The sequence below is a fragment of the Bidens hawaiensis genome, unplaced genomic scaffold (genome assembly GCF_021521415.1).
Source record: "Bidens hawaiensis isolate Kalapana, Puna unplaced genomic scaffold, B.hawaiensis_p1.1 tig00000369_1, whole genome shotgun sequence".
In the NCBI taxonomy this organism is placed as follows: Eukaryota; Viridiplantae; Streptophyta; class Magnoliopsida; order Asterales; family Asteraceae; genus Bidens; species Bidens hawaiensis.
The window spans coordinates 4882813-4897222 of NW_027491028.1; the positions used below are offsets into that span (position 1 = coordinate 4882813).

General features: G+C 35.9%; 1 protein-coding gene across 1 annotated transcript; it reads right to left on the minus strand.

Annotated features, from left to right (window-relative positions):
* Window positions 1–13165: 13165 nt before the first annotated feature.
* On the minus strand, window positions 13166–14146 carry LOC143623879 (protein RGF1 INDUCIBLE TRANSCRIPTION FACTOR 1-like). The gene is made up of 4 exons (XM_077094684.1): window positions 14126–14146; window positions 13843–14049; window positions 13539–13754; window positions 13166–13445 (listed from the first exon to the last, which is right to left on the minus strand). The coding sequence occupies exons 1-4, from the start codon at window positions 14126–14128 to the stop codon at window positions 13242–13244; spliced, it is 630 nt and encodes a 209-aa protein (XP_076950799.1). The 5' UTR covers window positions 14129–14146; the 3' UTR covers window positions 13166–13241.
* Between the last annotated feature and the right edge of the window lie 264 nt (window positions 14147–14410).

The window sequence follows — 14410 nt, forward strand, 5'->3', positions numbered from 1 at the left end:
TGAAGACTTAGTGAAGAATTTAGCTAGAATAATATTTTAATCAAGAAATATAAAATTTGTATTGTTGTATGAATTATGTACTTGTTTGTATTTGGTTTATTTGATAATTGAATTCAATTAATAGATATTGTCATATAAATATTGCATGATAGTAACATTTGAAAAGCTGTGAGCAATCAGTCTGCCCCGGCATTTCCGCCATAGGTTGGGGTGTGACAGATTGGTATCAGAGCCGAAGGTTTAAGATAGGTCGTTAGAAATTGCCTTAGACACATGTTTAGGAACCCTATACGTGCCTATCTGTTTACCTTTATGTGTTCAAATTAAATTGTTTACAACTTTCTTAGATAATTGTTTACTTATTATCTATTATATTGTTATGCACACACACACAAACTCCGAGGCTATGCCTCAACATTCAGAGAAAACTTTTCGAAAAGTAGATTGCTTTTATTTACGGGAAATTCCTTAAGAATTCCCACCTTTTGTTTTCACTCGTACATCTTAAGGCTAGGTTATGTGGCATGTCCCTATGAAAATGAAAGGGGAAGAGAAACTGTGAGTTGGGCACTGGCAAAACAGTTCCAAGAAGCAAACTTAAGACGCTATTCCTTACCTCGGTGATAACCTGACCACAGTACTCAACCCTATGACCCGAGCGAGACCCATAAATGCCATATGATCGACACCTTAGGTTGATTTTAACCGAATTCACGGTGATTTCGTGGCTAAACTCGGTTTTTCCGATTATTGTGTTCCGTTATTTAAATTGTTAGTTGGGTGAAAAATCCATGGAATCCATGGGCACTCCTACTATTCATTTCTTAACTTGATTTCGTATTTTTGTTGGAGTAATCAACGTGGTGATTTCACAAGATTCTCCGACTACCCATATTTATTTCGATAGTTCGTTATTTAGTTTGGTCGGTTAAAACGCCGTGTAACGCTCATTAAGCCGACAAACTTCATTGCATTGTTAATTCGTTAATTAGTTGAGACGCTCATGGGCTGTCAAACTCAGTTGTTTTTCGTTAGTTCGTTGGGCCATTCAAATTGCCATGGAAAGCTCATGGGAGGCCAACACCCACAATTTATATTTCGTTAGTTTATTGTAAACTTAATCAAATCTAAATTTTAAACTGACTTAACTTCTCATGTAGTCATCACACATTAATCTTACTGACTACATCACTTAATAACTATTTACGCTATGTACCCCCCCCCCCCCATCTTATAATCTTTTACTTTTAACCTTTGTGACGCAATTCCTCTTACTTCTTAACGCAACGTTATTTAAAGTTATCTACATAGTTAAACATTTCACTATTCTTATGATTTCCTTAATTTATCCTCCATCTTATAAATCCTCATTTTTGATCTCTATATAATGTCTCATTCAAGAAACCTTACCTCGGTCCTTTTTCGTCATGCCCCATTTGTAACTATCATCACTCGATTGAATCCCTATGTTGTCATTGCACCCAATGTAACCGTTATGGCCATCTTGCTAACACCTGCCATGTCCCGCCTACTGCACAAGCCATTCCAAAACAACCTACCCCTCATGCTCAACCCGGTGTTCCTAATACCTGTGCTTGCTACCATTGTAAGAACCCAAATTACCTCCGCAATGCGTGCCCTCAGCTTACCCAAGCTCATCAAGCTCAATCTACGATTACACCATATTACTTGGCTCATGCTTATCAGGCTCAAACCCATCAACCTCATGTCTCTCAAGCTCCACCCATCAATCAAGGTCAACCTTACTTAACCCAACACTACCAAACCTCGCAACCACAAGCTCAAGTTTACCAGACATATTTCCAACAAACAACTCTCTTGCAAACCGTTCAAGCTCCAGTTTTCCAAGCAACACCGAATCAACCTATCTCAACTACTCCTACTCCTGCAAGTCCTCATAGTGCCTCAAGACACGTCAATTAAGCTACTCAACGACCGTGAAGACTTTTGTCATTCCCTTTATCTATCTTGATCATTTTGTCTTTTTCTTAATTATTGTAACGCCTCTTTATGGCATTGGATTATTATTATTATTTTTTTCATTTGAACTATTTATCTTTTATAATCTATTTTATGAATAAACTTCCTTTTTGGTCAAATACATTGTTTATTAAAGTTTACTTTTATCCTATTTATTTACCTTCATAAGTGATATCTTCTTCAAATACTTGGATTTTTGCGATGTCTTAATAAAATTACACCACAACTTTTGGAATTATTTTATACATTGATGGTTTCTAACTTAAAACTCCTTAAAAACTTTTGTTCCCTCAAATGTCATGTTTTAATCAAACGTTTTGTAAACCCACACGATGAGACAAATCATGTGGACCATCCGACGATAACAATAATTATGGTCCGGAACATAATTATCGAAGTCCTCGCATGGAAATCATGAAGCCTAAAGTTGTGTGTCATAATATAGAATCGAAAGTAGTTGGGATAACGGTACAAATGTAAATATGTTAAGGACATGATGGATACGCCGCTGGTACATCCTATATATAAGTGCCCTTATTGGATTTGCATTTGGAGCGTTATTTTAACTATTCAAAGTTCGGTGTTATGATAAATTTTTAAATTTTATTTTAAAATTTTCTCTCCCTTAAACTTTAATGGTGTTGTTATAATATTCCTTAATTTCGGGACGAAATTCCCTAAAGTAGGGGAGACTGTAACTACTCGGTTTTTCCTAATCTATATTACCCGACCCGTTTTATGTTCGAGTAATTTTATCAATTAAATTTTTCACGTTTATCAAGTAAATATGATATAACTTTTATATGTTTATTATAAATATTTAACTTTGACAAATATACATTTGTAACCCCAAGTCTAAACTTTAACCAATTTTCGTATCCATGTCCAAAATGCAGGGTCTATTTAGCAAATCTATGAATATAATATTATATTATAACAAAAACCATTTACCCAGTTACTCAAACCCGACCCATATCACACCCGATGACCCGTTTGATCTGCTTGAACCACAATCTTAGCTCTAAATCAGGATTTTAATCATGGTTTTGATTCTTCTTGACTATTTCGGCCAACCTACACCTTTAATTTGGTAAAATCGATATAATTGATACGAATTTCATTTATTCACTTAGCCGACCTTATTTTGGACTTGTATCGCAAGAAAACGTTCATATAATATCAATTAAGTCTACCGATCCTATCTATACTCCATCGCCGACGTAACCCCTATGGTTAATTGTATTAACATAGCGTTTTCTTATCGATTCGTGATCTATTTCTGGCCGGCAACAGTTTATAACAATTAACCCTCGTCCGACATCGTTTGAGGTAATTAGCTTGTTCATTCTGGTCGTTTTTGGTCCGAGATCAATAGCCCTAACCTTAATAGATCTAATGGATAACCGATTGATTGAGTTAGGGTTTATAATTATGATATGAGGTTTTGCGTCTGTTTATATTCATTGAAAATTGGTTTAGTATGCAAGATCTGGTCAGCACAATTGGTTAAAACACATAAATCATGGGGGGGCAGGTCGCGGGTTGGACCCCCTGCCACCCCGTATTTTTTGGGTTTTATTTTGTTAATTTACTTTTAAAACATTAATAACTATATTATTATTAATATCAACTAATTAAAACCATTTTATTAGAAACCGATCATTTAGTACTTGTTTTCTCACATTTTTGTCCGGGTATGTACGTATATGTGTGTTTAGATATACATATATGTATACATACGTATATATAATACCACGTAAACTAAAATTTTTGGTTATATATATATATATATATGCAAGTGGGCAAACTTATTAAATGTTTTAACAAACTAATAAATATTTTTAAAGATGTATTCCACTTAAATAATATTTTTATAAAATATTTTAAAATACTTTTTAACGGATTAATTAACTAGTAATAGTATTAAAGATTTGTTTTACATATATAATATCTTTATAAAATATTATATTAATCATGATTAAAAAGAATATAATATTTACTTAATAATAATAATAATTCTAATTAAGGAGCTCTCTTATCCGCTCTGTTTCGCTTACTTAGTACCTTCGTATTCTATTTTCCTTATTAGGCTTTGTCGTCAACACGTGGTTCCGCGAATCATCATTTTTTTATATACTTCTCTTTCCGCTATTGTTCGTCTATCGAGGTGAGTACCACATTCCCCTATTTTACTTGTTTTCCACGTTTTGGGGACATATGCGTAAATATACTTTTTCATATATACTTATACATAAAACTGCAACTTTGTCTTATGTCTTAACAACTTATACCTTACTTGTTTATGTGCTTATTTTCTTTGTATGCTTTCGCATTCGGAGAGGTCCAACATAATCTCAGTTTAGTATGATCATACGCCAGTCGTTAGCCTTTGTGCTTCTCGACATCTCAGTTATACTTGCTCATTTGGTTATTTTGTTATTCTCATATGATTTGTTGCAGCTACGTATTTTGTTATATAAATACTATATGTACAACTAAACTGGTGTGTTGCTCACTCAACATGTGTTGTTGACAAAACTTTATTTTATACGCATATGCAGGTTGGTGAAGACTTAGTGAAGAACTTAGCTAGAAGAATATTTTAATCAAAAAATATAAAATTTGTATTGTTGTATGAATTATGTACTTGTTTGTATTTGGTTTATTTGATAATTGAATTCACTTAATAGATATTGTCATATAAATATTGCATGATAGTAACCTTTGAAAAGCTGTGAGCAATCAGTCCGCCCCGGCATTTCCGCCATAGGTTGGGGTGTGACAATTGTAGTCATCATCTATAGCCTTGCGCCCAAGCGGGTCTCTAGATGCTTGGAGACAGGTGTTTGTTTCAAGCGAAAGAGGAATAGGATGGACAGTAGTTGTGTTAACAAAGTGGGAATTATAGTATTTGGAATTTAGCTTTCGGTTTCTACGAAGTAAGGTTGGAGCTTGAGGTGGTATAGGGTCTGATGCTAGAGAGGGAGAGGGTGACGAGTCATAAGAAGAAGGTGTAGGGTCAAGGTTTTGAGAAGGTGAGGCAGAGGTTGTGTTTTCGGGTGTAGTGCGGTCAGGTGAGGACGAGGCAGAAGGTGTAGGTTTAGGTGAGGTGTGTTGAATTTGAGCATCTGAGTGGGAAATGGAGGGTGTAGTGGAATTTGCATGAAAGTTTGACGTGGAAAGTGAAGTAGATATGTGTGAGATTGGTGCATGGTCATCATGAGATGATTGATTTGTGAGTGCGACATGCAAAGGTGGTGTGGAGGAATGAATATTTTTGAAAAAATCAGCCACTGTTGGAAGTGGAGATGGTTGAGATGGATTTTGTTTGAATGGAAAGTGGTCCTCAACAAATGCAACATGTCGAGAGTGGTAAAGTTTATGGTTTTGAGGATCAAAACATTTATAGGCAGACTTGGATGAAGAGTAGCCTAAGAAGATGCATGGTTGGGAATGAGGTTGGAGCTTAGATGTGGCATAAGGTTTGAGCCATGGGTAACACAAGCACCCAAATGTTTTTAATTTTTTGTAATTTGGTGTAACGCGATATAACATTTGGTGAGGTGATTTAGAGTCAAGGACTGGCGTAGGGAGACGGTTTATAAGGTGGACCGCGGTTTGGAAGGCATGAGACCAAAAGTTAAGCGGTAAACCGGCATAATGAAGTAAAGCAAGACCGGTTTCGACAATGTGACGGTGACGGCGCTCCGCAATCCCATTTTGTTCGGGGGTATGCGGTGGAGTGGTATAGTGCGAGATTCCCATTGATTGAAGAAAAGGAACGAGCCCTATGTATTCTCCACCATTGTCGGTATAAATAGATATGATTGGTGTTTGGAAAAACTTTTCCACAAGTAGTTTGAATTGTGGAAAAATTTTGGACACGTCGGACTTGAATTTAATTGGATAAAGCCAAACATATTTAGAATAATAATCCACAAACACAACATAATAGTTAAACCCATCAATAGATTGTTGTACCGGTCCCCATACATCCGAATAAAGAAGTTGTAATGGTTTAGTAGCAACAAATGAATTTTCTCCAAATGGCGACTTATGACATTTATTGATAGCACAAGATTGACAATGCAAAATAGAGTTCGACAATGATGAAAAACGAAGACCTAGGTCTTTACAAAGAAGTTTAAAAATACGAAAACACGTATGTCCAAGCCGGTGATGCCATTGGAGTGAGGAGACGGATGTAGTAGCATTAATTTGGGGAAGAGCGGTCAACCGATTAAGATAGTAGACATGTAACGTCCTACTTTTGGTTATTAATAATATAAATTTCGTTTATTTTATAATGGGCGTTATGGGTGTAGATGAATAGAATATGAGTTGGGCTAGTGTTGGGTGAATGGATATGGGTTATAGACTTGGGTTATGAAAAGAAAGAAGGAAAGACCATGGGCTTAAGCCCATGAGCCATAAATATATAAACCCTTAATACCCATTTAATTCTTCATTCTCACATATTCCATACACCACCAAAACACACACTTAAGATCTCTCTCTAGTTCTTCCTTTTCTCTAAGCCGAAACCAAGAAGGAAAACGATTTCGACCCGAGGTAATACTAGTATGATGTTTTATTTACCTAAACTCGTTAGACATAATCGAGAAACTACGAGCCGACACCGTTAAACTGTTTAAGTCACGAGATCCGGATGGAATCGGGTATAAACCGAACCTAAGATGAGCTTAGGGATCATCCTAGCTCAGATCTGGATCGAACGGGACGAAAAACGGTGAAAAACGAGTTAAAACACGTTTTTTCGGCGAATCCGCGATTTTCCGACGGCGGCGCCGGAAAAGTTAATACGAGGTAGCAGGAATGTCAGGGAATGTTCTGACATTCCCTGACCTAACCCTAGTTCGCTATGGGGACTTAGCGAATCGGAGGGTGATTCTTTAGCTGATTCGCATAAGGAAGCCTAACGAACTAGACCTGATTCGTATCCGATTCATTAAGGGAAAGGGGTAACGAATTACCCTTGTTTCGTGTTAGCCAGTTCGTTAAAGAAGATAACGAATTAGATTATCCAATTCGCTACAGGAACTGATTCGTTTAAACAACCAGTTCGTTAAGGGGGTCAATTCGTTACAAGAACCAACTCGTATGACAGCCCGATTCGTTAAGAATAATGTAACGAATTAGAAGTTTAACTGAATGACAGAATGGTCCCTGGACTTAGAAAAGAATGTTTTAATTACAAAGAAGCCCTTGGACTTTTAAGTGGCAAATTAATTAGTGATTCAAAATTCTAATGGAAAACCAGCTCGACCCCATCCAGGGGCTCTGCCCCTTGGACCCTGCTAGGGGCTGCCGCCCCTAGACCCCGCTGCCAGGGGCGCTGCCCCCGGACCCCGTTCGTTGAGGGTAATAACTAAGACTAGAAAGACGATATAAGTAGTGATAGTTAATTGATACGTGTAATTGTTATGCAGTTAGCCGTGCCCAACTGAAGAAAGGAATAACTATTAACGGTGAACATAACCGACTTCAGGTGAGTTTCTAGCCCCACTTCCTTGTTATGTTTTCGGGGCTGTGTGCATACTCGATGTGATAGTTAATACACTTACCTTAGTGGTAAGTGTATACCTTGTATGATTTATGTATGATGATTGCTTGACGGTGCATGAACGATCTTCAGATATTGCATGTATCGTCAGGTGGTAGTTAAAGATATGACTGATAAGTATGATGTAAGATATGATATATGTATGAATATATGATGTATGCATAATGTATGTATGTTATGTTGATGGTACCTGAACGCTCTTTGGAGATTGCACGTATCGTCAAGGAAAGTATGTATGAACAAGTACGGTACAGTTGCATGAAACAAAGGGACCAGACCCTAATAATATCTGTGATGGTAGGGACCAGACCATAATAATATCTGTGATGGTAGGGACCAGACCCTAATAATATCTGTGATGGTCGGGACCAGACCCTAATAATATCTGTGATGTTGGGGACCAGACCCCTTTATAATATCTGTGATGTTAGGGACCAGACCCTTATAATATCTGTGAGGTTATAGAGCGGAAGGCTCTTTAAATAGGACGGATAGTTATGTATGAAAAGTAAGTATGAATAATGTACACCCCTTCGGGCACGTGTGCAAGTATGTGAACAGATTGTATGATTGTATGATTTACTAGAACTCACTCAGCGTAGCTGACTTTTAGTATGCACGCAGGTGAGTAGAATGAGGCAACTTGCTTGAGGGGAAGCACATGGCATGGAATTGAAGACACTGGCATCTCAATGAAGTGTTATGTTTTGATAATTTAAAGACAATGTTTTATGTTTAAATAATTTGAATGCCCGTTAAGACAACAAAGTATGATTTGTAATATGATGGTTTGAAGGTTTTAATATTCCGCGAATGTTTTTATTAACTCTGATATTATGAACTGTGTTTATGAGTAAATCCAACACCAAAGTAGGGTTACCGGTAACGGGGCCTTACAAGACATCATTGATGTTCTCCCCTCGTAGGATGGGCACCCCCGTTTTGAGATCCTTCACAAAAAAATGAAAAGAAAAAAATTCAACCGAAACATGATTAGTCCGACATAATTTGGCAACCGAAATCAAATTATTACGCATACTAGGAACACAAAGAATATTGGGTAGGTTTAAAGACTTTGTTTTAGTGGAAATTATTGTTGAGCCAATATGGGATATAGAAAGACCCGTATCATTACCCACGAGGATTTCATCCGGACCCCCGTATTCAGAGACGGACGTGATGGTGGCAGGACACGAAGTGAGATGGTGAGACGCTCCACTGTCCATCATCCACCTTTGAGATGTTGGAGTAGAGGTCGTGGCATTAGCGACTGGAGTGGAAGTGTTGTTGAAAGAGATGTGATTCTCTTGCATAAACTTGACTAGTTTCCTACAGTCACGTGTGTCGTGTCCCGGAATATTTCAGAAATTGCAAAACGAGTTGGTGCGGTTACCAGAAGAGACCGTAGAACTTCGGTTTGACCGATAGGACCTTTGGTTCCTGTTGGTGCGATTTGGTGTATCAGATCTGAACGCATATCGACCCTGCTGTCGCTGGGTTGAATTAACAGTAGCAAGAAGAGTTGTACTAGATTCGACATCCTTCAGAGATCGTTCGAAGTCCACGAGTTTGTCAAAGAGTTCCGGGTAGGAGATTGGTTGTTTTCGCACCTTAAGAGCAGCGGTAATACTGTTGTATTCTTCACCGAGTTGGCTGAGAATGTGAACCATAAGGTCTTCTTCATGAATCGGGTTTTGAACAAGAGCCAATTCATCCGCAATAGACCGCATTTCATTCAAGAATTCAGAGATGGGCCGATTACCTTTGGGGTTCTTCGCAAGTTTGGACTTCAAGGAGATGATTCTGGAGCGTGAGTTGCTCGCAAAACTGGATGTGAGGCGCTCCCAAGCTTGCGCGGCAGTCGAAGCCGACGCAATGAGAGACTGGATTTCATCATAACACGAGCCAAGGATGGCGCTAAAAATGACATGATCTTGACGAAACCAGACTGTATAAGCAGGGTTAGGTTTAACGGTGTTTGTTTCGGTGATGGTTTTTGGCGGAGCCGTAGTAGCACCGGTAAGGAAATCATCCAGACCCAATCCGATTAGGCTGGACTGCACATGGCGTCTCCAAACTGAAAAGTTTTGGGAGGTTAGTTTGACAGTGAAATGGGTAGAGGCAGTGACAATAATTAGGTTGCTAGAGGATGCCATGGATGTGATTAAAGGCTTGGAAAAGAAGAAAAAACATGGATCGACTATTCTCTTTAGAGATGGCAGGCTTTGATACCATATAAAGATTATTGTTGAAGGATAATTGAATGATAATATACATTGGTACAAGAAATATTTATAGTACAGTAGTGCATAATCACAGCCGATATCTAAGGGTTAAACAAGGTAAATATTAACAACCCTTGACTATTGTGATCCTCTAGAATATTCTAATAATTTGAATTTAAACAGAATTATCCCGCTTGAACTTTATGTGATGCCATAGTGTTAATATAGAAAACACCCAATTTAGCCACCAAAACAAGCAAACGAAAAATCCTACTCGAACCGCCCGAAAACAACCAAAACCCAAAAGCAACCAAAAATTATATACTATTAAAACAAGCTAACAAGGAGCTAGAAAACATTCGAATTTAAATAATTATCATCAAACTTTGTATCTGTAATAAGTATATAACTTAAAAGAGCATGAAAACTGTAATGGTTAAAGAAAAAAAAACACTACCTTTTTATGTAGTTTTAATATATGTTGTTGAAGTATTTTATTAAATTAAATAAATACATAATAAAGTTAGTTAAATAGCATAAATAGGAAATTAGCCAAAAAAAAAAGTAAGTAAAAAGAAAGTAATACCATTGTGATTGCTGCTATTTGGTGTTTATGGGAAGTTCAGAACACGTTCATCTTCGAAAATAAATCCGTACATATTAATAAAGTGTTTGGAGACAAAGGTTTTGAGATTTTTTTTAGAAAGGCCGATTTCATAAACAAATAAGAAAACACTTGCAAGTCGCAAGAAGCCTAAAAAGAAAATAAAGTACAATATACAAGACGAACTACAAACCACCTACAAATTATAAAGGAAAGTTATAATTGTTTGAGGATAAAAAGAATAGGACGAATTGTTTGAGTATAAATTTGAATAGATGAAAATCGATAGTGTTGTAGTTTCTATTCTGGATTATTTGAGAAAGGGTTTTTGGTATGAAATTGTTGTTAAAAAAACAATATTAATAAAGAAAAGCAAGGGAAAGGTGACGTTGCACTTGTTGCATATCAGCCAAAACAAACCATATTTGAGTTGAAGTTGGATGGTTGTTGTTACTTATGGATGTTTTTGTCTTGTTGAGCTGAACCATATTGACCCGCCCGAGATGGATTACGTTGGCTACATTCTTGGTCCTTATACGGCTTCCTTTTAAAAAAAAATCTTTTGGGAAAAGTAATAAAAAAAATTATATGATTTCGCACACCAACCCCAAATCCAGATACGAGTTGTATAGTTCTTTTATCTAAATCGTATAGGTCTTGCTAAGACGATAAGTCTTCAGACATGTCAAGCTTGACGGTGTTGTGCAATGAGACAAGTCGAATACGCATATACGACTGATATACGGTAGTAAATTTAATAACTTTTTAGAATTATTTGTTTTAATAAAACTAAACAACCAAATGATAAATTCTCATCTTCATCAACATATAAATAGATTTAAATCAAATCTAATATAATCAACAACAAAGAAACAAAATGATAACTGACCAATAACTTAAAAACGCATTTTTCTTGACTTGGTTGTCAGAGTATCAACGTTAATTAAAATCAAAAAAACGTTATTTGTTATTCACTTTCAAACGGATAAAGAGTATCCTCTCTCTCTCTCTCTTTCTCTCTCTCTAACATTTTTAATGTTGTCTCTCAAGTTATAACGTAATGTCAAAAAAAGAAATCAAACAAATTAACGAACTTATGATTCAAATGAATATAAACTTGGTTACTATTTTATAAAGTTTCCCTAAAAAATACTGATTACGTCCACTAAAGTCTACTCACATTTTATATAAACGTTGTCCGTATCTTTTAATTTAGTTAATTATTTATACCACAAAATGATAAAAATGAAAGTGAGTAATATTGACACGCTTCTCCTGTTACTTGAATGTGAAAGCGACAAAAGGGAGAACCAAAAGAAGGCAGCAATTTATTATATCCCTAGGAATAAGAATTCACGTTTTAAACAGTCCAAGGATGTCGATAATTACTAGGGCCAATCCACACGATTGCCAACATTATAAAACAAAACGTGTTCTTTTTCAGCCATTTATATAAAGCACGCATACATACCTTTTTACAACTATTATCTTTTTAAAACCTTCACATGTTACACAATATTTTTCCATATCTTTTCCTACCATCATCATACTTGTGCATAACAACAATCATGTAACATGTTAAAACGAGTTTAGCTATAACTAATAAAATTTATATGTAAGGTCGGGTTAACGTTAGTTGCTAAACACTCTAAACATAACAAATAATTAGAATAATTATAATTACTTTACAATTTTAAACCTAAGTAATTACTAAATTACATTATGAAAAGTAAAGTAGAGTAGTAGATTATAACATACTTTTAATATATAAATAATATTTATAGATCAAATTTGATTTTGATGATCAAACTATTATCATCAACTAATAATAATTCATACTAATAATTATATTAGTTATAATTTACACTTATTAAATGCTAATCTTATATAAAAGAAATTTGGTTTGCCCTAACTTTTATTGTGCACTTTTAAAATAATTTGTAACATTCTATTTGAAATTAAACCAGTTGTTTGGCAAGAGATTGCCTTTGACAATGAAAATGAAACTTAAAGTGTCAATGCTATCTAAGGTTTGGATAAATATAAAAAACTTGAATCTAAGTAACTGAGCTCAACAAAAACCAACAATTTAGTTTTATGTTTCGTAAAAACATTCTATTAAATATCTCAATTTTGCATGTAAATAAAACAGAAAAAACTAATCTAAATCTATATATATTTTCAAGTTTCATTTTTAATTTCAAGTCTAATTTAAAACAGAAAAAACTAAAAATATATATTTTCATTTTTAATTTCAAGTCTATTTAAAATTTTAACAAATACAATAATTTAGATCAAAATGTATAATAATTAATTAACTAATTAACAAAAAAAAGAGTTAGACTCGATTTCATTATTTGAGGCAATTTTTTTTCCAACCCAAAGATTTAAATTTTAAAGTATAAATTAGAAAATTGTAGAAAACCATAAATGAACCACACCCAAACCAATAACCAGAAAAACCAAACGATTCCAAAATCTCTAAAGTTATGTTTGAGTTCAAAATTGGCCATTCTTGCCCCCATTCATTATCTATGACTAGAATTTGACCAAATTTTACTTTTTTATAAAGGTAAATTAAAACCATCCACTAAACAAATAATAAAACAATAAAAACAGAAACACAATCCAACTAATCATCATAACATTCTTTTTCCTACTTCCAAAACTAAACCTTATATTCATTCCCCTATCCTATAAATAATCTGCTTCTTTGTACAAAGTGACCATCCATCCAAGGGCAATCACACCAAAAGTGGGTGCACTTTAAACAAAAACATAAATCATAAGGACCTTACAGCAACTAACCAAATCTTCAGGGGGCTATTCAGTAATACTCCATTACTAATCCTCCCATTGGTGCCCTATGCGGAACACCCTTCCTCCTCTTCGCCGTCCTTACCGCCGCCGCCGCCGTTGACGGAGTCAACCTTCGAACTCCGTTGCTGTAATTTATCCTCCGCCGTCCGTACGACTCATCTGAATCCCAAACCGCCGGCACCAAGTCCTTATTCTCCGACGAACCAGTAATCTGCAAACAGAATGATACAATTAACCATTGTTAGGTGTAAGATATTATTATTATAAATTCAAACCATTTAAAACCCATTTTGATTTTGCTTACCTTGCATCCAAGTGAGCAGAACCGGAACGAGGCGAGGAGGCTCCGGTCACACACTTCGCACGTGTTCGTTACACCTTTACCGGGACGCGGCTGCGGCCGTTTGTTCAAGAACACAACTTTCGCACCGTTGATTACATAAGTCTGCACTGAGACGATGTCTAAATGCTTTTGAATCTCAGAAACCCTAATCACATCATGATACGAGGATCTCCGTATCTGTCAATCAATTAAACAAAATTAATAATCGAATTAATTATTTAACAAAATTGGTTTAAATAATAAATATATATTTAATTTAATTAACCTGAATGTGGCGGTGATTGTGGTGGTCCTCGAGGCATAGAGAACACAAAGGTCCATTAACACAATCCAAACAGTACATATTACATTCAGACTTAGGTGAGTCCGCGTGAAATTTGCATTGACCAAAGAAGCTTTCACGGAGTAGAGGTTTCAACCATGGCGGGCACTTGTTGTCCTCTTCGGTTGGTGCTCCGGATGCCTGCATTACCTGAAAAACATCAAATTAATCAGCAACTAATGGTGAAAAAGAACAGAGGAATGTAATGGTGGAGAGACAGACTGACCATGTTATGGTGGCTTTTGGGTTTGATTTGGTGGTGGGTTGTCGATAGCCAGCGGAGAAAATAAAGAATGAATGAGGGATTTGAGGTAGAAAGAAAGAAAGAAACAAAGGGTGGGTACTTATCTGCTGAACACAAAGTTTCATAATGTAGTAGCCAAACACCGAACCTAGTTACCAACCTAAACCCGGACCCGAGCCTAGAAGAACGTCGGGCGCAAGGAACCGACCTTTTTCTGTCTTTTTTATGCCCTTTTCTTATTTCCCTTTTTTCTTAAATTAATAATAA